This window comes from Clytia hemisphaerica, unplaced genomic scaffold, assembly GCF_902728285.1.
Source record: "Clytia hemisphaerica strain Z4C2 unplaced genomic scaffold, Clytia hemisphaerica genome assembly, whole genome shotgun sequence".
NCBI classification, from domain to species: Eukaryota; Metazoa; Cnidaria; class Hydrozoa; order Leptothecata; family Clytiidae; genus Clytia; species Clytia hemisphaerica.
In genome coordinates, this window is record NW_027104613.1 from 603,015 (window position 1) to 625,814 (window position 22,800).

The following is a 22,800-nucleotide window of genomic DNA, read 5'->3' on the forward strand; positions in this document are numbered from 1 at the left end:
CAAAATGGCATTATTTTTTCATTTCATAGGTTAAGTTTTGTTCCAAGGTCAATAATTGACTCACCCGCCGGTAATTGATTTTTCGTTCAGAAGAGAGTTTTTGTCTTTTCAACATAATTGTTTTCTTCAGATTTCTAAACCAATCAAATATATGGGCGCATTATTTACCATGTCTGTAATGTCAGTTGTTTGGCAACAAAAAGTTTTTTCCAGGCCTTATTTACGGTCCCTCCCTTCATTCATCTACTCTCTATTGCGTCCCACAAAGATTTATGAGATATTTTTTATTGCAAGTCTTTCGGATTTAAAAAAATAATCTAGACAGACATCGAAAGAGAGATATTTTCCTGTTCCTTGTTATCAAAATAACGATTTGATATCAATCAACTTCTTTAAGAAACCCCTCTGTTCAGACTCCAATAACGGTGGTCGAAAGTTGGCTTTGGTGCATATAGTGAAAAAATCTGCGAAGACTTTCAGGAACCTTCCCTGGTTCTAATAAATTGTTCTTAAATTGTTCTTATATTTTGGTGTTTTTCAGCTTTATTGTTCTTATGACATTGTTGTGCTGGTCTACCCTACACATATCCTGTCAGATGAAAGTATTTCAAAAAGTCCTGTTGTGATAGCAATACACGTTTTTTTAATAAGAACATTCAACATTTTTGAAGCCTTTGTGTTCTCAACTTTTTGAGTTTTAAGCCTAAGAAATGTTCTTTATACATAGTATGTTTTTATATTCACTATTTTGTGAGTAATTTTGTCCATTTTCCAAAGAAATGGGTTGTTTTAGTTCATCTTAACTTGTTTTTAATTTTTGGCCATCGAAGCCTTGTGTTGCTAAATAGTTTGTTCTTATAAAAAAACATGTACATAAAGCTTGCACCTTGCATTTATTGATGACGTCACCAATTCGGGTGATGTTCTTTCTCACACAGATTTTGTGATATTTTTATAATCATATTTTTATGTTTATGTTTCTCTAGGCTCCTGTGTGAGACTTTCAATGTTTAATCTATGATGGCTTTTTTAATTGTACTTATTCTGTTTTCGTTAAATGTTGAGAAATCAAGATATTATGTGTGTACTCCAGGTTAATCTGAGTGGCGGCTTTACAATCAAACTAGACTCAGTGAGTGAGCGATGTCAGGCTACGAATACGAAGGGGACGTGCTTAGAAAGCTAGGGATGAAGGACCTAATCTTAACCGTAGACTACAAGACCGAGCAGTTACAATGGACATCTAGAATATTGAGTAGCATGACATTCATAGTGGGCGCCCTCTTGGATTCTGGGGGGCGGGGCGGGGCGGGGAGGGGTTGAGTACCTTTTTAAAAATGGTGGGGGGGGGTTGGGTTGATGAAAGATTTTAGGTGGGGTTCTTCTTTGTAGGTGGGTGACATTTTTCAGTAGGTGGGGGGTTGCTGTTTGATTTTGTACAATTCTGTCTTTTAACAGATACTAGAGAAAAATAGAAAAAACAATGTCAAAAATTGTGATTTAGATTAAAAGTTCATCTGCTCCCCATTCTTTTTGTTCTCCAGGTACAGGTCCGAAGATTTTTAAAATTTAAATGGAGGTTCCTGATTAAGGTTAGGTTTAAGATTGATAAGAGGCTTCAAGTGGGTGTAACCCTATGTTATTGGGGGTGACCTATTTCAAGGGGGGTGGGGGTTGGGGGGTGCTGCCCACTAATCTCATTCCCTTCCTAACTATAAGATAAAGATCATACAGCTAGTCCGCTGCCGATCGCTGCTGAGTGAGGACGAGGATGTTTGAAGGGCATTAGATGAGTGAGTGGTTTAAAGATATAGTCGAAGAAAGTGTCTGTCCTGTCCGAAAACCTCTGGGCAATCTACAGACGTCAAAATGGTCCGATTTGCCTGAAGTTTGACGGACTTGATTCTTGACTATCTGTGGGCGTTTTTTTCGTTAGTTTTTGCACTTTAAACAAAGAAAGAATATTTTCAGACAATTAAACGTCTCGAAACCCCAGACTTTGATCAAACTCAACTTTTGGCCTAGTGATGCAAATAATACTGAAGTTGAGCCCAGTACGCTTCGCACGTTCAACCTTTGTTCAGTTCTAATTTGATAACAAGAATAGAAAATCTGAGCTTTTTACCTTTCTCAGTTGACTGGCTTTTGGATGATTTGTTTTTGATGGTTTGTTTTTGTATTCAAAGATGGGTGTGGTCTCAAAGTCGTTAACATTTTTTTTTGATTTGCTACAAATTTATTTTTATTTTGTATTTTAATACAGGATAAAATACCTTATCGTATCATAACATTCTACACGTTTTTTTAAGAACAAGTTAAGAACATTTTGAAACTTCGCGGATTCGAAAACACCAGATCGATTTTTTAAGAAAATAAATAAAAATGACCACAAAATGGTCAAAATAAGAACATTTTTAGGCTTAAAACTTAAACAGTTAAGAACATCCCAAGGCTTCAAAAATTTTGGATGTTCGTTTATCGAAATGTCTACTTTGGAAAAGTAAAAGACGGGTGGAGTGTTGCACCATGACAATAAGAGTTTCATTTTCATGTTGGTTTCGGTTTTCTTTTCAAATTTTATTTTAAGCAAATAGAGAATAGTCAAATTCGTTACACTTCAGGCGTTACATGTGTAAAGATTTCATCATAATCTCGACTCTGCTATTCTTTTTCAAGAACAATGCCGAAAAAAATAAGAACTGTTAAAAAGAACAATAATAAGCCTGACTGAATTTTAGACAAATTAAGGATCAAGTTAGTAAAAGAATAGTACAGTGCTAAGATAGATATTGTCCTAAAATAACAAAGAAAACAAGAACAATTTTAGCCTCAAATTGCCGAAAAATAAGAACATTCAAGCCTCAACAAAAATTTATTTGACTCTTATAAAAAAAAGAAAAGAGTTTAAGGAAAGTGAAGAGAAATCAAGCTATATTAGTAACATGACACACTAGCGAAGTAATTGATAAAAATGAAGAAAATTGAAGAAATGAAAAAAAAAGAAATTTTGAAGAACTTGATGATTCACATTTTATGTATCAATCTTTCTCTATTTAGAGACGTCTGTTGAAGACATTTTTTCATCTCATCTCTATCTTTGGATATTTAGTTCTTTGGGTATATAGTTTTGTGAGATGGCTCGATGTTCTACTGACGTTGAGGTTTTGTTTTCATTTTTAGTTGAACTAGAATCTGACTACACGTTTCTTTTTATAAGAACAAACTATATAAGAACATAAGGCTTCGAGGCCCGAAAATCTAAGAACATTCTAAGAACATACTGAGGCTTTGGAGACTGAAAAACATGCAATTTCTTAAGAAATTACATCAAAATGCTCAAAAAATGCTGAAAATAAGAACATTTTAAGAACATTTTTAGGCATAAAATCCAAAAAAATAAGAACATCCGAAGGCTGCGAAAATTTTTGACGTTCTTTTATAAAAAAAAAACGCTTAAGTGTCTTTGGTTTTAAAGAGTTTGGCTTTGGTCAATATTGGCTGAAATTGTGCACATTTTGTTTCTTGGTTTAAAATCTGAGCTTCTTTTTCTATTTTCGAAATTTCTTATAATACCTTGCTGCTAAAATTCTTCCACTCAAAATCATAGTTCCAACGAGGCCTGACGAGGCATTACTTTTCTAGTTTCCTTTTTTTACTTCAAGATCAAAAAAGATTTATCACGATATACCGATTGAATGAATCTATATTTCGTTTCGGAGCACTTCGACTTCGACCATAACCAAAACATCGACATTATACCCGACACGCTCTTCCAACCTTGAGCAATAAAAATACCCACACACTTTCTTATAAACTTTTTTTTTCATAAGAACATCCAAAATTTTTGAAGCCTTCGGATGGACTTTTTGAGTTTGAAGCCTAAAAGTGTTTTGAACATGTTCTTATTTTCCCCATTTTTTATGTATTATTGTCCAATGTTTTAGAGTCCACAAAGCCTTAAAATGTTCTTAAATTGTTCTTAACATTTTGGCCACCGAAGCCTTATGTTCTTATATAGTTTGTTCTTACAAAAAAAAACGTGTCGTTAATAACATAGTCAAATCCCCTAAACCACTTTAATTTCTTTTTATCATTTTTCATTTTTCATTTTTTTGCTTCAATTATTTTCTTTCCTCCCTCATTTCTTTTAAGCTTTAATTCTTTGTATACTATCTGTTATAAGAATCCGAATTCGTCCCTCACTTCATGTTTAGGGTCAGGTGTCGTTAATATTTCAACTATAATTGCTTAAAACCCAAATCGGTAACCGTTTTAATTTTCTTGCCTTTGCTGACCAATTCTTGTCAATGGATTCAAGTGTGAAGTCTTTTAGTTGTTTCAAAGTTCCTCACTCAATCTCAATAGCTTTTTGAAGTTTTCTTACAAAGATGAAATTTTTGAACTTCACTGTAAACCTTGCTTTACTCACACTGAGTGGAACGAAAAACATTTTTAGTAGGGTTGTTAACAACACTGACTCTGTGAACATTTGAAAAACTTTTTTTCTGTATATGTTATGTGTAGTAGAACAGTTTTTTTCACCTTCTTTAAAAAAAATATACCTTATTACACAAATAATAGTAGGCAAGCATTTAACGGCCTTGAAATTTGCACGATCTGAAATTAACACGAATTTTTCTGCCTTTCAAGAACACCACGGCTGGTTTAAATTTAGTTTTTTTTATTTTAACACAAAATTTTTCAATTCGTGTTAATAAAAAGACTAGTGATATTCGTGTAATAAGGTATTTTTTTTAAAGAAGGTGAAAAAAACTTCGTAGCACGTTTTTACTTTCAAATTGTGTAGTTTTTTGGTTAACATTTTCTAAGATGGAAAATTTTGTTGTTTTAAACTTTAAATCCTGATGTTTAAATTATATGCTTAGTAGCCAGTGTAGTGAATGTGGCAAGGGCTACTTGTATCATTATTAGGATTGTTAGAAGCAAATTGCATTGAACCATTCCATTGTATCTCCATACAGGGGGTTGGAGGAACATTTCCAGGTGGGTAATCTGAGGAACATTTCCAGGGGGTAACCTGAGAAGAATTGAGAAAAAAAAGGGGTCCAAAGGATTTCTTTTTTCGTTTTCCAGCAGGTAAATAGTTATTCTATAATTTCCAGGAGGTAAAAGACAGGTTTTAGTTCGTCCACCATCACTTTAAAGTATTAAAGAAATTTTCCGAGGGTTTTTTTGCAAATTTTGCGATTTTCCAGGGGGTATCCTCACATTTCGAAGAATTTTATTTTGACTTTAAAAAAGGTTCGTCCACTCCCCTGTATGGATTTTTAATGAAACAGCCCATTTTGAATATTTCAGTGAGTCGATGTAGATAAAATAAAGGGTCGCAACTAATACACGCTTTTTTTATAAGAATACACATTATAAGAATGTCCATGATGAAAATGGCCAAAAAATTAAGAATATGGTAAGAATATCACCATCATGGAATTTAGCAACTGAACCTAAGAATACCATTTTTAATGCATTTTAACCTGTAGATTGCCAATTTCGATCTTAACCTAAGAATATCGTAAGAATATTTTTAGATGATTTTCGCCAAACTATACCTTCTGATATATTTTGATATAAGGGATGCTCGTCGTGTATAACATTCCCGTCTGAGATTTACCCCCGTCTTTGTGCTTTTGAATTTTAGAAACACAAAGTTCAAGTTCGAGTTTAAGAGACTTGATAAGCTTGATTAGTAAGTTTTATATGAGAAATCTTTTAATTTCATTAAAGACTGGAATGGCTAGAGGTTAAATAAAACCGTTGGGGCTTTAAAACATTTCCAAGAAAATTGAAACAGGTTACCCAAAAATTAGGGTAACTCTCGGACGGGAATGTTGTACTTGATACGATCACCTATATCAAAACATATCAGAGGGGATGCGTGCATCTTGACGACTAAGATGATGGTACACGTTTTTTTTATAAGAACAAACTATATAAGAACATAATGCTTCGCTGGCCAGAATGTTAAGATCAAGTTAAGAACATTTTAAGGCTTTGTGAACTCAAACACCCGATTCTTCGGAAAATGGTCAAAAATATTCACAAAATGGTCAAAATAAGTTACGAACATTTCTAGGCTTAAACTCAAAAAGTTAAGAACATCCGAAGGCTTCAAAAATTTTGGATGTTCTTATAAAAAAACGTGTATCTTTCGTTCCCATCCTACCTTATATTACACTCAAAGTCTGTCTGAGAAAAAAGCATATCTCAATATTGTTTTTCATTTCATTTGACCCCTCCTCTTATTAACATCAACTTGCAAAAGTGACTAAACAAAATTACTGACAAATAATGAAGCATTTTAATTGGTTCTTTTAAGTGAACTTTGCCTTCTGATTGGCTCAAAATGATGTAATGATATATGTTATGGGTTCGGTCAGACTATGCGAAAATAAAATGTTATTTTATAACACATTGTCTCATAATTTTAATTTTCAGTCACTTTGATCGAATAAGTGATTTTCGACATTTCCGTAGCACTTGAGTATTAGGCAGTATTAAATTCTACCTAGCTTAATAACATAAATTTTTATTTACAGGGCTATTGCAGTAAAAAAGTACAGGGGTGCCGTAGCGATTGAGTCTTTAAGTAGTCATTCTGTTCGGCTTGCTTGCTTGAAATAAGTATTTGCAGGAAAGAAAGTACAAGTACAAAGAGAATGTTGAACAGCGAATCCAAAATCAGAATCAATTTTTATTACCCCCTAAATTTCTTTTTTCAATTTTCAGTACAAACATATCTGGGTATTATGGTAATGCTGAGTGATTAAAACGAATGAATATAATTTTCCTTGAATAAAACGACTTTATTAATTTCAGTCGAAGAAACGGTGTCAATACGAACAAATCTGGATCTGAGTGGGATACTATCAATGAAGTATAAGCCCGAAGGGCTGGATGCGAATCTCCTTGGTAGGATTTGAAGCCAACAAATCCTTACAAAGTTGCGCGGGCTAGCGTGGCCGCCTGGTTTTCACACAAATGGCAGATTTAAACTAAAATTTACCGCTAAATTTTGAAATAATATCACTTGAAAACAAAGGAATTGCTAGATTCAATCCGTCGTCAAAAGTACGGCGCATATTTTGAGGCTTCACTTTTTCTTGCCTGAGAAAGGTTAAAGCTTCGCTTCTACAATCATCCACTAAATAGCGAGCTTAAGCAGCGGCGGCGGTGAGTAGAGGGAGGCGGTCGTAATTGAACACCGCCTTCAAACAACCACCCTCGTCCAAAATATGTTAAGCTTCGAAACATGGCGGAGCTTAAAAGAGGCGCGAAAAAACATAAACAAATTTGGCAGAGTTCAATATTCGATTCACATCATAACCATAATGCCAAGTTTTAGAGAAATTAGAGAAGCTCTTTTATTTGGTTACTATGATAATATTTTAGATGATCAAGAATTTTTGTTGTTGTATGACTTACATAGATCAAGAAACCCAGATTTTCCATACTGGAGACATGCTGAATTTGACTTGGATAAGCTAAATGAAGATGAATGTATTGCTAACTTCAGGTTCAAGAAAAATGACATTTATATTTTGAAAGAACTTTTTCAAATACCAGATGAAGTAGTTTGCTATAACAGATCAAAACTCGATGGTATTGAAGCGTTGTGTATTTTTTTGGGACGATATGCATCTCCAGTAAGATATGGATCCATGATACCAATTTTTGGAAGGTCAGTTCCTGAGTTGTGCATGACTAATTATAACATTTTAAACCATATTCATAATAACTATGGCAGACTTTTATCAGGATTTAATCATCCATGGATGTCTCCTGCATCTCTTGAAGAGTATGCTCATGTCATCCATAATAAAGGTGGTGCTTTAGATTTTTGTTGGGGTTTTGTTGATGGTACGGTGAGACCAGTTAGTCGACCTGGACAAAATCAAAGAATTCTCTATAATGGACATAAACGTGTTCACAGCATTAAATTTCAAAGTGTCGTTATCCCAAATGGACTTATAGCAAATTTATTTGGACCAGTGGAAGGGAAGAGACATGATGCAGCTATGCTGGCACAGTCTGGTCTTCTTGGGCAACTTCAGCAACATTCCCATGCTACAGATGGACGTATACTTTGTATATATGGAGACCCTGCCTACCCTTTGAGAAGGCAACTTCAAGCACCATTTAAAGGACCTAGATTAACAGCCCAACAAACTGGTTTCAATAAAAGTATGAGTAAAGTTAGAGTTTCTGTGGAATGGGTTTTTGGGGATATTGCAAATTTTTTCAAGTTCATTGACTTTAAAAAGAATCTCAAAGTTCGTTTGAGTGCTGTTGGTAAAATGTATTTGGTGTGTGCCTTGTTGCAAAATTGCAGGACATGCTTATATGGAAACATAACGTCTGGTTACTTCGATTGTGATCCACCAAATATCAACACATATTTAGCTTAAATATATTCGCTGTTCTGACCTGTTTTATTAACTTGGATCTTATCATTTGTACATTTTATTTACCACTGTTATTAGAAAAGAATCCTAATGTTCAACTTTCACTTTTTTTTAAAAAGACATCAAATAAACATAAATACATACTGCGATAAAAATTAGATAAAAAATACAAATATTAACATAGTAAAGCAAAAAAAATTCAATAAAACACAGCTTTGGCTTTTTACTGAAAATTGATAAATCAATGAAATCAAAACAAGAAACACAATCTTTTCATAGGGACTGATAGGGACTAAAAAATAACCCTAAAACATCTTTAAGTCTCAGGACTTTACAGCACTAAAAATTATGGCAAAATCATGGTCTGCACTTCTATCACATACATTCAAGAACCATTTCTTAAAAAGTTGAGAGCAGTTTTTCAAAAGAAAAGAACAAAATAAAACAATTTTTCTTAAAGCAAGATAATTTATCTAATGCTGTACTGGCACTTGTTCTAAGCGTCAAATGTGGCCCCAACAAGTTAAAAACAGTCTGACAGTTATAAACAACTCAGAGCTTAAAAACTACGTTCAAATTTTAGAACAACTGAAGTAAATGTCAACAATAAAGAATAATTTCAACGCCAAGAAATTCCATTACAAAACCAACAATACAGTAATCTATTGGTTTTTTGTGTCTCTAGCCATCAATAATTGGAGCATTGTCTGATTTTGTCTTTGCTGCTGATCTAACAATTTTTGCAAGTTTTCTTCACGTTTCGCAGCAATCTCAAGTTCTTTCTCCCTCAAAGTTTTATCTATATTCATTTTCTCTCTCATAAAACACAACGTATCATCTCCTGATCTTCTTGTTCGTTTCGTTTTTGAATTTGATTCCATTGCTGGTTCATCGCCTTTTCTTTTGGTCGTCTCTGAGTGAGTCTCCATGCATTGCCTTCGCATTTCAGTTGCAGTTTCGCGTTCTTTTTCTGCTGCCTGATTATTCTCTTCACGTTCTTTTAGTGTTAAAAGCTCAATTTCTTCGAATTTTGATACAATGTCTTCCATTGCAACCTCAAAATCAGTTGGTTCTTCTGGAGCTATTCCAGTTGCTTTTTCCTCATCTGCTTTTTTGCGCTTGAAATTTTTTTCCATCAATCCATATCGTTCTCGTACAGCACGGTGATTAACTGTAAACTTTGGGTCATCTAAAGTATTTAAAGTCTCTGCAATCAACTTCCACGACTCACCTCGCTGTGTGGTGCCACTCTTGTGATTGTAAGGTTCATATGTATATATTTCTCGTACCAGAATCTCCTCGTGTTGGTGAGTCCAGATCATGGGAGACCTAAGAATAGAATAAAAGAAAACTAGCAAGAATACCAGAAAACAAAGACACCAAAATCAAAAAAAAGTTGTTTTTGGGACTAAGCGATTTTGTTTTGTTTTGATCTTCAGCTGTCTCGTTTCAAAAAGGGCAAAACAAAACAAAAAACAAGAAAATAGATGAATGAAATGAGTAAGGCAACTGAAAAAAATCAGAAATTATTAAATACAAGTTGTGATGAGAATGTATACTAACTTTCTTTTTTGTTTTTGTTCAGCTGCTGCAACAGAAACTCCAACTTGTTCAGCCATTTTGTTTGAATTTCTGCACGTTTTCAAGAGAACGTCATTTCAGAGAATTGAAGTCTCAAGATTTCGTGGAACGGCTTTCGCAAGGGGTTTCCCCTGTTCTGAGCATGCGCAGTGATTATTTTTTCTCACGAAGACCGCCCACGAACGCCACCGCCGCCGCTGCTTAAGCTCGCTAATATTTGAGACGAAGGGGAGTTCCCGGTGTAAATTTTGAACATCACAATTGATTTTTAAGCGCCTTAAACTACAGTTGGAAAGTAGAGTTTTAACTCTGAGTTTTAACATGAGACTTAACACTTAGGACCTTAGGATCTCAGAATTTAGAAGCTCAAATTTGCTCGAATGAGGCTTGGAATATAGCCTAGAAGCCACCAAACCCCTCTAAAATCGAAATATTCAATGGAAGAAAGTGGAAGTGCTAAAATAGCAATTCTCGCCCGAACTTTAAATTCTGAAAAATGTTCTGAAAACCTTCGAACTTATAAATACTTCATTGGATACTATATTTGGGAATGTAATGTAATCTTTCTTCTTCATTACTTTAATATTTTGAGTAGAATTTACTACTGTCGTATAAGAGATTTGAGTACGTGGGTGGGGCAACTTATGTTATTTTGGGGGAAATACGGAATAATGAAGTGGATTTAAAAAAAAAGAGCTTTCTTTTTTTCTCCTATGCTGATACGTTTTGGTTTTGTAGTTTTTCTTTAAATCTGCTTTTCAGATTCTTTTGGAGATGTTATTTTTCTGGTCCAAATCTAGTATTTTTTTTTGAGTGATATTGAAATATTAACAATCGACTCTCTCATTTTCATAGACTAGCAAAATAGTCTGTCAATTAATCATGTCAGAGGGCGGGAACATAAAGGCGGTGGGCGCTTGCTAGAATAGGAGCTGCGTAGGAGAACGAGCAAAAGTTGGTGAGAGGTTGCTGATTAACAGCTTTCAGCCCTTGCCGCCGACAAAATTTCTTCCTATGCTTACCTAACTCCTACGCTCACTTTTCCCGCGTGATACCGTTCCAGCCCGACTGGCGTGTCAGTCTATCTAATTCAGAGAATCTTAGAATTAAAGATTAAAATTACAGGGAGTATCGTATATCATTTTTCGGTTAAGGGACCAAGGGTTTGGTTCGAATTATAGAACGATTCGCATACAGAAGTTCGAATTAGAGAGAACTTTCTATTATTCGAATCTCTCTCTTATTCAAACGGATTGAACTTCTCGTTTGAGTAACCAGAGTTTCCATGCTTGAAAAATAAACACAAATCTTTCTACAACAACCGGTTTGTATTCTATCTACAGACATTCGTATTTTCCCTCCCTCCCTAGAGTTTTGGAAAGAATTACCTCGTTATATCGGCTTCTACCAAACAACATCCTAATAGTTGTAATTACAATTATTGAGATTTGTTTATCGTTGCTGCAGTTTCTCTATCAAGATGTAGCATTAGAAATTGAATTCAAGCAAGCAAGACTTTAATATTATGAAAACTGTATATTTAGAGTGATTAAAATGAACGAATAAAAGTTTTTTGTTTGTCTATACCGATATTGGATATTCGTCAAAAGTTGAAATGCACTTTCTTGATTAATGATCGATGTGGGTGTACCTCGAAGCTCAATGTTGGTACTAATGACGTCATACTTTGACGATTACAACAATAACGACGTCATACTTCGAAGAAGTCCAATGAGAGAACGGAATTTCACATTGTATGTGTGCTTTTATATCAATTCTCAAAATCGATCAGTTTACAGACAGACAACTAATATTCATGATAGCACCACTGCAATGACTTCACGAAATTATTCAACTTTTCTGTTTTTGTTCCACCCAATACGTCACTTTTTCTATTGTTTAAGTGACGTATTCATGATATGCACCACTGCAATGACTTCACGGAATTATGCAAATTTTCTGTTTTTGTTCCACCTAATACGTCACTTAAAGAAATAGAAAAAGTGACGTATTGGGTGGAAAATTGTAAAAGTTCTCTCCAGTGGTGCAAAATTTTTGATATTTTTATAAAAAATGTGTATGACCTTTAATGAATTTACTTTTGAAACCTAAAAATAATCTTCCAAGAAAAGACTATATGGATAAGGAACCATTGGATCCCATCAATCAATTTGTCATGCTCTTTTTGGATTTGTATTGTAGGGATTTTGATAAATGATTATCATCTTAGACAAAAAAGTTAAAATATAAATTGTACTAGTGCAAAATATGAGAAGGAAGGTTTTGAAGAATAGACGATTAGTATACTTAAAGAAGACTTTTGTGATTTTATTTGTGTACGTTTTGATGTCCAAGGTGGCGAGATTCTCACGGTACACCTTTTCTTTTTTATAAGAACATCAACAATTTTTGGAGAATTCTTATGTTCTTATAACCTTTTGTTAGCCTAAGAAGCCTAATGCTCTTAGATTGTTCCAATTTTCGTGCAATCTCGTAATAAATTGAGTCTTTTAAAATCCATTGCTTTAAAATGTTCTTAATATTTTGGCCATCAAAGCTTTGTGTTCTTATATAGTTTGTTCTTATGAAAAAACGTGTATCAGGATGAAACCTTTATAACGAAAATGAATATAAGTTTCTATCTGGTGATTTCTTCACTTGAGGGTAAATGTTCTTTTATCGTAGTTTCATATCTTTCTTCTTAATATTACCTCAAATAATTTTCTTGTAAATGAATAGGTGTTTTTTTTGGTGCTACAACAAACCTATTGAAATCCTTCTTGTTTTAGATTTGCTTTTTGGGTTTTTTGAGTTGTTGTCATGTTCAAGAACAAACAATATAAGAAAATTTTAAGGCTTTGCAGACTTTAAAACATTCGATTTCGAAAAATTTTGAATGTTCTTATAATAAAACGGTGTATATCGAAGAATCTTCTGAAATGGCTATACTAAGCCGTCTGTCCATTTTACCATCCGGGACTTTGTCTCAGTTCAAAAACTGGGACCTAATACGGTGAGGTTTTTATAAAGCAGCAGTTTCCGATTTTGTTGATTTTCTTTCCAGTTTGTTCTACGCCTGCGTAATTTGTCGTTTTTTAACATTTTGTAGTGAGTCTTTGTAATAAAGAATACGGAGTCAACCATTGGGTGAACAAACTATTCGGGTCGGGGCTGTGTATGACGAAATTTGGCGTTCTTTTAAAATCTGTCGTTCTGTTTGTCTATTTTTAGTAAATGTTTTTAGTTTTCTATAATTATGTTTTCCCAAATCGATTTTCATGTAATTTCCAACAGTTTACTTTTTCTCATGCACTAAAGAATATTCAAATTCAATTTTTTTATTTTTGATTGTTTCGAAAGAAATGTCTATATTTGTTTTCTATTCATGATATGCACCATTGCAATGTCTTCCATGGACCCAACAGCTGATTGGTTGTAAGTGACGTATTGACTGATTATATGTCACGTACAACCAATCAGCTGTTGGGTCCGTGGTGTAATACCATGAATTCATGATATGCACTAGTTGATCGCTAAATGGTTTTCCAGTGATTTTACGGTTGGCTGATGGGTGAACATCTCAATATGTTATAATGCTTTCATTCGATTACATTCACAGGTATTCACTTAGAGTTGGAAATATATTTAAAAGTGGATTATCGTTTTACTTGAAAAACGCTCTCATCTCCAGATTTGGTCTAAGAAAATTTTGATAACAGGAATGCCTCGAAATCGGGTCCCCTACTATGTCATACATATTTTTAATAAGAATTTCCTCTATAAGAATATTCATGATGAAATTGGTCAAAAAAGTCTCCCCCTCCCAAGTAAGGCTCAAAACTTTTTGAAAACGCCATTTTTCTGCCTTGTGTATGTATTACATGTTAAGTTTAAGTTGAATATAGATCCTAACCTCTCACGATACCGTAAGAATATTTCAGGATGATTCTTCCCAAAAAGCTAAAAATATTCATGATGAAATGGAAAAATATACCATTCTTATAAAGAAAGTGTGTACAGTATCAATTTAAAACATCTCTTTTTGTAGCTAAAACAAATTTCCTCTAAGCGTGCTTCCTTGCATTTCAACTTCCTATACCAAGAGTAGTTTCAAAAAAAACCTAGACGGGACGCCTATCTCATCACATTTCTCCATATTCATTAATTGTGGTTTTGTTAAGCCTCTTCTTAAAATCAACCACACCTATTATTCAAATATAAACCTCGCTAATATTTTAATTATTAATCTGAAGAAGTTTTTTACTTTCTTTTTCATTTTCTAGAGAAGTTCTTCCTGTATTTCATTACTTTTGATTCTTTTATTCAATCATTGATAGTGTTCTATTTTTCTGTTATTTTTTTTGGGTTGAGATGGATATAACATCATTCTTAGCAAAGTATGGCATTAACCCTATGATTCTAGCTCTGAAACCTCGTCTTTTTCAATGAGCATAACTGGAATAAAGTTTATTGGTACTTTGGCTATGGTTTATTGCGGCTTTAAGAGCATCAGAGCATTTTTGGCATGCTTAGAAAGAGTATTTCAAAAAACAAGAATACGAGGGATAATTTCACTGGACGTGTTTGAGTAATGTTTTTCTATTTTCTTTACTCGTCTAGTACATGTGGAATCAGCCCACGTCGCCCTCGAAGTTTGCTGCCTCACTCTCCATCGCCTCCCCGTGCACCTTCGCCTGCTGCTCTCAATGGTAAGTTCAAATATCAACTCATTTATTGAGTCACTCACTCGAACTTTGTTTCCTCATTATTCCCTCACCTCTCCTTGCTCCTTCGCCTACTACCTTCAATGATAAATTATTCCGAGTTATTCCGAGTATCAACTCATTTATTGAGTCATTTACTCGAAGTTTACTTCCTCACTCTTCCTTGCTCCTTCGCCTGCGGCCCTCAATGATAAGTTCTTCCGAGTCTTTCACTCATTTATTGAGTTGTTTACTCGAACTTTACTTTTAACCTCCTTCGCCGTCCTCCCTGAATTGTAAGAAATGTTGAGGCACTCGTAGCTTTGTTCGGATTGTTTACTTTGATTAACTTGTATTTGGCCTCCTCATCTTCCGTGTTTCTTTGATCTGCTTGTAAGATGTAACCAACTACAATTATTGACGCTCTCTAATTCCATCTTCAAGGGGAATTGGATTTTCATCGAATAAGGGACCTATCGAATAAGGGAGCGTCGTTTATGACAGTTTCGTGTTATTGGGGACTTTCAATTTCATCGAATAAGAGAGCCTATCGAACAGTAGAACGTCGAATTAGAGAGCGTTGACTGTACTACAAACTGTTATATCGGTGTTACCCTTTTTTCACGCTATGTTCATTTTCAGATTCGGAGAATAGTGGCAAACATGTTTCTCCAGTCAGTTATTCCGCCCAATCCGCCCCAATTGGTTTCCATAGTAACAAAAGGTAAATTGACCCCCTCACATTTAGATATTTTCTTTTGTTGAAAAATTTGCCTGTGTAAAGCAGTATTGGGCGACCTATTAGTCGTTCAGTTTAAAGAAAATGTCATAAGACAGTGACGTCAAAAAATAGGCGTTCTCTTTTTTCCACTTTCCACAATTTTTGACGTCAGTTTATCCACGTAAGACCCACTCTTTGTTTTCCTTAAGGCCGGTATCCACTTGCGCGTGCTTCGGTCGCACTTTTTAGAGCAAAGTTTCCACGCTATTGGTTTTATTATTTGATTATTGGCTATTGGCTTGATCTGACATAACGGTTGAACAATCTTGAAAATGTGCTCAACTTTTTTTTCGAGCGCGCGCTTCATTTCTATGACATAATCTTTTTTCAAAGCAAAAAGGATTGAGGCCAAAAGGTGTGATCGCAACGCGCGCAAGTGGAGACCAGCCTTAAGGCTTATTGAACTTCGTGTTCTTATAAAAGTGGTAACAAGAGACCGGCCTTAAGACCTACTACTCTTTCTTTTCCTTACAACGGAATCTTTTTTTTTTTCAGTTTTCAAAGTGGGCGTCGTTGGTCGGTGGCGTCCTCAGGTTACAGCACAAATACGCCGTGTTCTTCTGGCCTCTCCGTAAGTTAACTTTTAGACACTTTCCTTTTCCTAATTTGGATATGCATAATAAGGTCTCATAGGGTTTCTACTCGACCATAGTATATGAGGCATTGTAATAAACATTTATGAAATAATACTACTTTGAGTTTTTCAACCAAACTGTGTCACTTTTTTCTAAAGCTTTAAAGTTTTTTTGTAGAAACCTTTTGCTAGATTTCGAAGGTATTACCGTGCTTTAAATTACATGAATATTCCTTTAATTTTGCAAATCCACGATTTATTGGTTTTATGACTTTATCTCAAAAATGTATTTTCCCTTACTCTTATACTTTCATTTATTTTTTTCTAGTCTCGCACTTCATCCCAAGAGAAACTCTCTCAACTGGTAAGCTACGTCTACTTGGTTACAAACTTTTTGTTTATTTCTTGAAAAAGCACGTGAAGCTGCGTGAAGCCCTTTTTTATCCTTACTCTTAGGTTCTAAATAAACGCCCCCCCCCCCGTTTGTTAATTTTTCGAAAATTTTCCAACCCCCCCCCCCCCCGAACCTTATTAGGACCCTCCGTTTATTAATTTTGAAGAATATTTTCAGCTGTCAAAGAGAGTCCCTTTTTTTACTCTAAATTGCCTGATTTTAGCTTATATTTACCTTGTTTTGGGGTTTTCAGAAGCACAATTTCCACCCCCCCCCGGCAATTAGCAATTAGCCCCCCCCCCCCGTTTAATAAAATTTTGAAAATTTACCCCCCCCCCAGTTATTTGGAACCTAAGAGTATGTGACTTAGACATAAAAAAGATTCATTTTGATGGCAATTTTAAGGCATATCAGAGAGTCTTAACTTACAATTTTCTCCCGTTTGCACAAACCTTCTTTGTCACTATGGTATTAGCCCTCCGCCCTCGAAATCAAGGTGTTGGCCCATGGCGTTCTAATTCATGATTTAGAATTAACGATTTAGAACGCCATGCGTTGTCCCTAATTGTTGACCTTTACATCTTATCATTTCTCAAACTCCAATTTTATTAAATGTTTCATTTATTTCAGATGTTCGATGATCCACCTTTTTGTCGGCAATATTCTCAAGACTCAACATACTCTGATATTGATGATGATGTCCTTATACGCGCGCGCTCGCCCAAAGCCTTCCGCGGACGCTCGCGCAGTTTAAGGTAATACACTCAAGTCTCCATAACTCGAACACTCACGGGGAACACTAATTTGTTCGAGTTAAGGAAATTTCTAGTTTTGGAGTAAGGTTTATAAGGCATTGTTAACTGAAGGGGTCATAAAATTTGTTCGAGTTATGGAGACATTCAAGTTATAGAGGTTCGAGTTAAAGAGACTCCACTGTATAAGGATTATTTATTATATAAGGCGCTTCAAATTTAGGTCTTGCTCCATAAACTTCACTTCATGGACTTCCCATTAGCGTGGTAAATTCTAGCTTCTCACATTTTAGACTTTTGCTAAAATTTTGAGCTCCACTTGTTCATCAACAGGAGTAATATTATTGTTTCTTTTTTCTCCAGTCCAACACGCAATGAGAATGAGATCGCCATTTTGACTAACATATACAAAGATCGCTTCCCAAAGGTAAAGAACATCTTTTTCGGACGTCTGTGTATTAAACCAAAACTTGAATTCGGTTAGTGGATCATTTCGATGATGCTTACAAGGACTATTGAATCTATTCAGTTTTTAAATGTATTAAAATGGTTTTCATTTCTCTACAATCATTGTCATAAAATTTGGCACAAAAAGGAAATTCCCTCAAAACTTTAAACTGCAAGTGATTTTTAGGTGCTTTAAAGTAAGGTAGACAAGTAGAGTTTCAACTCTGAGTTTAAACATTAGACTTAAGACTTTAGGATCTAAAAGCTCAAAAATGTTCCTAAATGGCTGAGAATATAGTCTGGAGGCCACCTAACCCTTCCTAAATCGAAAAATGCAATGAAACAAAGGGGAAGTACTAAAATTACAATCCTCGCGTAAACGAGTATATTTATATAGTATATATTTCGGCGCTGATTGTAGTTAAAACCCTTCATCTGTATTTCATTCCACAGGCTAAACAACAGATGGAGGAGAAGCTAGAAGATTTTATCGAGAAATATTCAGACGAGAATGTGGAAAATAAACCGTCAGACGCAGCCATCAGTTTCGTTTCGCATCAGGTATTTTACTTCGTGCCCCCTCCCGCCCTCATCCTTCGAAATGCTTAATCAAAATCCAGTTTCGTAATTTATACACCTATATGTTGTAATCTTGCTTGTAAAATTATAAATCTTCCAGAAAATAGCGAGATTGAGTACCCTCCTTATCGAGGTTATAATAGGGAGTTTATTTAATGGGGTTTCGTTTCGCTAAAGCATTGCTGAAGTGCGCAAAGAGACAAAGTCGATATTATTTCGCGCGGGGCGTGTCAGCTTTGCTTCCCGGTAAGTTAGCCTGGCGCCGAAGCGTAAACGAAGGCTATAAGAACTCATTCAGTCTTCTGATTGATCTCCCTTGCTAAGGGTAGACCAATTTGATTTGTTGTTCTATGGGCGCGACCAACCCAGCATTTGCTGCAAACGAAAAAATAATAATATTGATTTTCCTATGCCACAAATTTCTAATACTACTTAGTCATTTAAAAAATTTACACTTAAAGTAAGTTGAAAAGAATCTAGAATCATGAATTCTTTGCACGAAAGATCTTATTACAAACTCCATCAAAGATGAATGATGAATTTATGACCAGGATTATTTGAAAATATTACTTATAGCCTGATTACCTTCCTTGATTAATGATAATCTTATTTTTATTTTACCGACCGACCGACTCATATTTTGCAAACGATCTGTCCGTAGAACAACAAATTAAATTGGTCTCGCCTAATAAAGGCAATTAAAGGAACAGTTCAATGACAACTGATACAATGAAGATACTGCAAGCCCCTTTTTGCTCATGTCTATCATTTTCATATTTCTTTCAGATGGTAGAGTTGGCACGAACGGTCTTGAAAGTTTCTCTGAACCCTGGCGGGCCGATCAATAGCGAATTCTTCTACACAATTTCCGATTCGGTTGAAAAACTGCTTTTCGGGGTAAGTTTGACAATTTTTTGATTTTGCACCATAAACTTCTACTTGTTTTCGCGTCTTGAAAATACCAAGTTCCATACCTTGGGTCCAAGCTCCCTATGACTTGATTTAAAGAGGCATAAACCGGATGCCATTAGTAGTATTAAATTACCTTTCAAATAGTACCAAAACGATTGTTTATAACTCTCACCTCCTACAAGCTTTAATGCAACTTTGAAGCTTTGAGTTTCAAGAAGAAAATCATGGAAATTTCTCTAGATTTTCAAAACTACTGCGCGTTCAAAGGGTTAAAATACCTTATGGGCCCTTTTTAAGCCGGCTATAATTTAACGCCGGCCCTTATTACGCCACAGTCTTATTTTGGGCTTACGCCATTAGGGCCGTTAATAACGCCAAAATTTGTAAAAATGACTACTTATACTTAAAATTAATAGATAATGTTTAAAATTTACATTAAAATGTCATGTTTCGGTAGTAAATTGTTGAAAATTCCATCGAAATCACCGAATTTCGTGAGGTCTTAGATATGGAGTAAAACAATGGATAATTTTTGTTTTCGAATCATACCTAAAATCCTTTCAATTGAGAAATAATGATCGAAAATTAACGCCACTTTTTGGTAAAAGTTGCAAATTCTTGGCCCTTTTAACGCCGGTCCTTATTACGCCACGTGCCCAAAAATAACGGCGTAAAAAGGGCCGATAAGGTAGTTTAAGCACTAGTTCTGACATTCTGTGAAAAGCTATGTCACATACTTTAATCGTAGAAATTTTAGCGAGACTAATTTTAGCGTATATTACCGAGTCAGGAAAATCTTGATTTTTTTTGGATTTATTTTAGCGAATCACGATTTCAAAAAATTTTAGCGAATACTCGTATTAGATTATTGACTGAATTCGTTTTCTAGCATTTCTTTGCACTGAAACCCTTCCTATTGATAAAAATATATCAAGGCAATATGACCAGAAATTTCGCGCGGATAAATTTTAGCGATCTGTCGATTCAGCGTGTTTATTTTAGCGAAAATAGGGAAAACTCGCTAAAACGCTAAAATTAGTCCCGCTAAAATTTCTACGATTAAAGTAGTGAAGTGAATCCAGTTTATGAATTTTCGTTTTATTCCAAACTTATTCAGGTCAAAACAAAGACGACCAGTAAAGAGTTGGATCACATCAATAAAGTGGCAAGCGATCTCCTCATGATTCTCTCGCGGCCCGCGCGGCTTCTTGAATGCTTAGAGTTCAACCCAGCGGAGTTTTACACGCAACTTGAATTCGAAGAACAATGTTTAACGCAACACAAAGAACAGAATACAGACGGCGTTGAGATTGAAATGGGTGACTACATACGGAATAAACTCGGTATCAAACCGCCGGAAAATGAAGAAAAACCGGGCGAAGGAGAAAACGGAAATGATGAAAAACCGGCAAATAGAAAGGTACTTGACTTACATTTTCTTTTGAATATAGAGTTTAGAATTAGAATCTGGAGTCTAGAATTGAACTGAATTATTTCTCTTTTTCCGTCAAAGATTTGCAGCAGATGAAGTATTTATCTCTCAATTATCGGCTCTTGTTTTATCCATTTTCTTTTTCATAGCAATCAATACTGGTGGAACCGAAAGAAGAAGACTTCACCTACATTAAACTCATCAGTAACGGTGCATATGGGTCAGTGTTTGAATATATAATAATATAAAAAAGTCGACTTTTTCTAATTCGTTAACCTCTATTATTCAAATCTTTCTGTAATCCGAGCTAACTTATTGGTCCCCTCAGCTGAGAAAGTGGTTTGAATTACCCTCTTTAATTCGAATCTTTCTCTAATTCAAATAAAATATTTGGCCCCTCGAACACCGAATTAGAGAGACCCCATAATATATCCATTTCGCTTTCATTGGAAAGATAGTTCTGTAGTTTTTGAAGAAAATAAAACATAAATTCACAAGTCAACAGCTCTGTCAGTTTTGTTTAGAATTAAAAGATAAAGGATTTAATTTTGAACAACAGTGAAGCCGGTTTTTTGTTTCTTGAATTTGTTTACTTTGTGATGCAAATAGGCTTTTTCATGAATTATAATGAGTGTAATGACTGCCTCGTTTTGAAACCGTTACTAAGGCGATTATATCCCTTCTTCTTCAAGTGTTACTTTTACAAATAAAATAAACTTCTTATGAACTCCTTTGGGAATCAATTACCATGGCAATATTTTAAAAACGAGGTAAGCGTTGCTCGTGACGTAATTTACGAAAATATCTATTGTAAACCCAAAATTTATATCACGCTTATCCATACTATTTTAACAGGTCTGTGTACTTAGTGAAACATAAGACATCGAGACAAAGATACGCCATGAAGAAAATGAGCAAACATCACCTCATGCATAAAAATCAGGTAACGTCCATATAACGTTAGATGAACGTTGAAACAACGTTATGTGTCAGCTGTAGAAATCTGCCTCTTGAAATCCCTAGGAACATTTTTACAGTACCTTTTGCTATGTTCACAGAAAGTTGGCTGTCTACCAACTCACAACCCACTTTTTGCCTACTCTAACAATTAGAATAGGCAGTGCAGAAAGTCGGCCGTCTAAACTAGAGCTTTAAACTTGGTATAAGGTTGGCTGTATAAAGTCAATGAATTGCCCTCTTTTGAGGTCAATACAATTACTTCATTCAATCTTTTTTCCAGCAAAGAATAAATGCCAACTTTTTGTCTACTTTTGGCCTACTCTAACAATTATAAAAACTAGAACTTTCATTAAATTTTGAGTTTTCCTGATGAATTAATTTTTTCTCTGTTTTTTTTCCCCACAGGTTAATCAAGTGTTCACGGAGCGTGACATCATGACGTTCGCTCAAAACCCTTTCGTTGTGACTTTGTTTTGTACTTTTGTTACAAAGGTAAGACTTCTGACCATTCAATTAGTGAGTTTGTGTAACTGCCCTTTTGAGTATCGCAGAGTGACTGAAACGATTTGGAACAACCCGTAGTTTTGATCTGAAAGCAAAATCGAAGTGCGAATTTACTCAGTTGGGACGGGTGAAGATCTATATCAAAAGCTAACTAATACACTTTCGAGAGCCATTCTTGATAACTTACTAGAAAACAATGGGATTTCCTCTAAACGTTTTTAGCTTCATTTGCCGAATTCCACTCTTAGCATATTCCTACTTTTTTGGCAAATCTCACCATGAATATTCTTACAAAGTATATTCTTATAAACAAAAGCATGTAGCTTGTGAATCTATTATTTTTTTTACTTAGAAATATCTATGTATGGTAATGGAGTTTGTCGAGGGTGGAGATTGCGCTTCGCTCCTGAAGAACATCACCGTTTTTCCGTTCGATCTTGCAAGGCGGTATTTCGCGGAAACACTCCTCGCGGTGGAATATATTCATGATTACGGAATCATTCATCGGGATTTGAAACCGGATAAGTAAGTTGTGGCCATAGTTCTTCTATATGGTCCTGCTACAGGTGCCTCTGACAACTATAGACGCTTATAATAGGCTCTCAATCAGCACCTTGTTGTACCAACTAACCAAGGGTTGACTGAGAAAAGTGACCTACTTTCAGAAGCTCATTTTTTAACTAGCTAGGAAACTGTTCTTTTTTCGATACAACGTGGCAGCGGAATCTTAGTACGCGAAGCGAAATCTTACCCAAACG

General features: G+C 35.0%; 3 protein-coding genes across 4 annotated transcripts in view; 2 read left to right on the forward strand and 1 right to left on the reverse strand.

The window, feature by feature from the left end:
• LOC136824346 (microtubule-associated serine/threonine-protein kinase 3-like) overlaps positions 1–22,800 on the forward strand; it is a 74,537-nt gene that overhangs the window by 40,757 nt on the left and 10,980 nt on the right. For both annotated transcript variants that reach the window (XM_067080497.1, XM_067080498.1), the window contains 13 exons: positions 14,625–14,713; positions 15,350–15,431; positions 15,984–16,059; positions 16,391–16,426; positions 17,087–17,211; positions 17,572–17,635; positions 18,109–18,216; positions 19,021–19,131; positions 20,264–20,566; positions 20,728–20,798; positions 21,434–21,521; positions 21,944–22,030; positions 22,395–22,567. In XM_067080497.1, the coding sequence (XP_066936598.1) occupies positions 14,625–14,713; positions 15,350–15,431; positions 15,984–16,059; positions 16,391–16,426; positions 17,087–17,211; positions 17,572–17,635; positions 18,109–18,216; positions 19,021–19,131; positions 20,264–20,566; positions 20,728–20,798; positions 21,434–21,521; positions 21,944–22,030; positions 22,395–22,567 (1,413 nt within the window). The remainder of the gene's footprint in view (positions 1–14,624; positions 14,714–15,349; positions 15,432–15,983; positions 16,060–16,390; positions 16,427–17,086; positions 17,212–17,571; positions 17,636–18,108; positions 18,217–19,020; positions 19,132–20,263; positions 20,567–20,727; positions 20,799–21,433; positions 21,522–21,943; positions 22,031–22,394; positions 22,568–22,800) is intronic.
• On the forward strand, positions 7,376–8,712 carry LOC136824338 (uncharacterized). Its single transcript, XM_067080490.1, has one exon. It carries the CDS (start codon positions 7,680–7,682, stop codon positions 8,424–8,426), a length of 747 nt encoding a protein of 248 aa, XP_066936591.1. The 5' UTR covers positions 7,376–7,679; the 3' UTR covers positions 8,427–8,712.
• LOC136824337 (caldesmon-like) lies at positions 8,732–10,167 on the reverse strand. The gene is made up of 2 exons (XM_067080489.1): positions 9,987–10,167; positions 8,732–9,752 (listed from the first exon to the last, which is right to left on the reverse strand). Exons 1-2 carry the CDS (start codon positions 10,040–10,042, stop codon positions 9,086–9,088), a joined length of 723 nt encoding a protein of 240 aa, XP_066936590.1. The 5' UTR covers positions 10,043–10,167; the 3' UTR covers positions 8,732–9,085.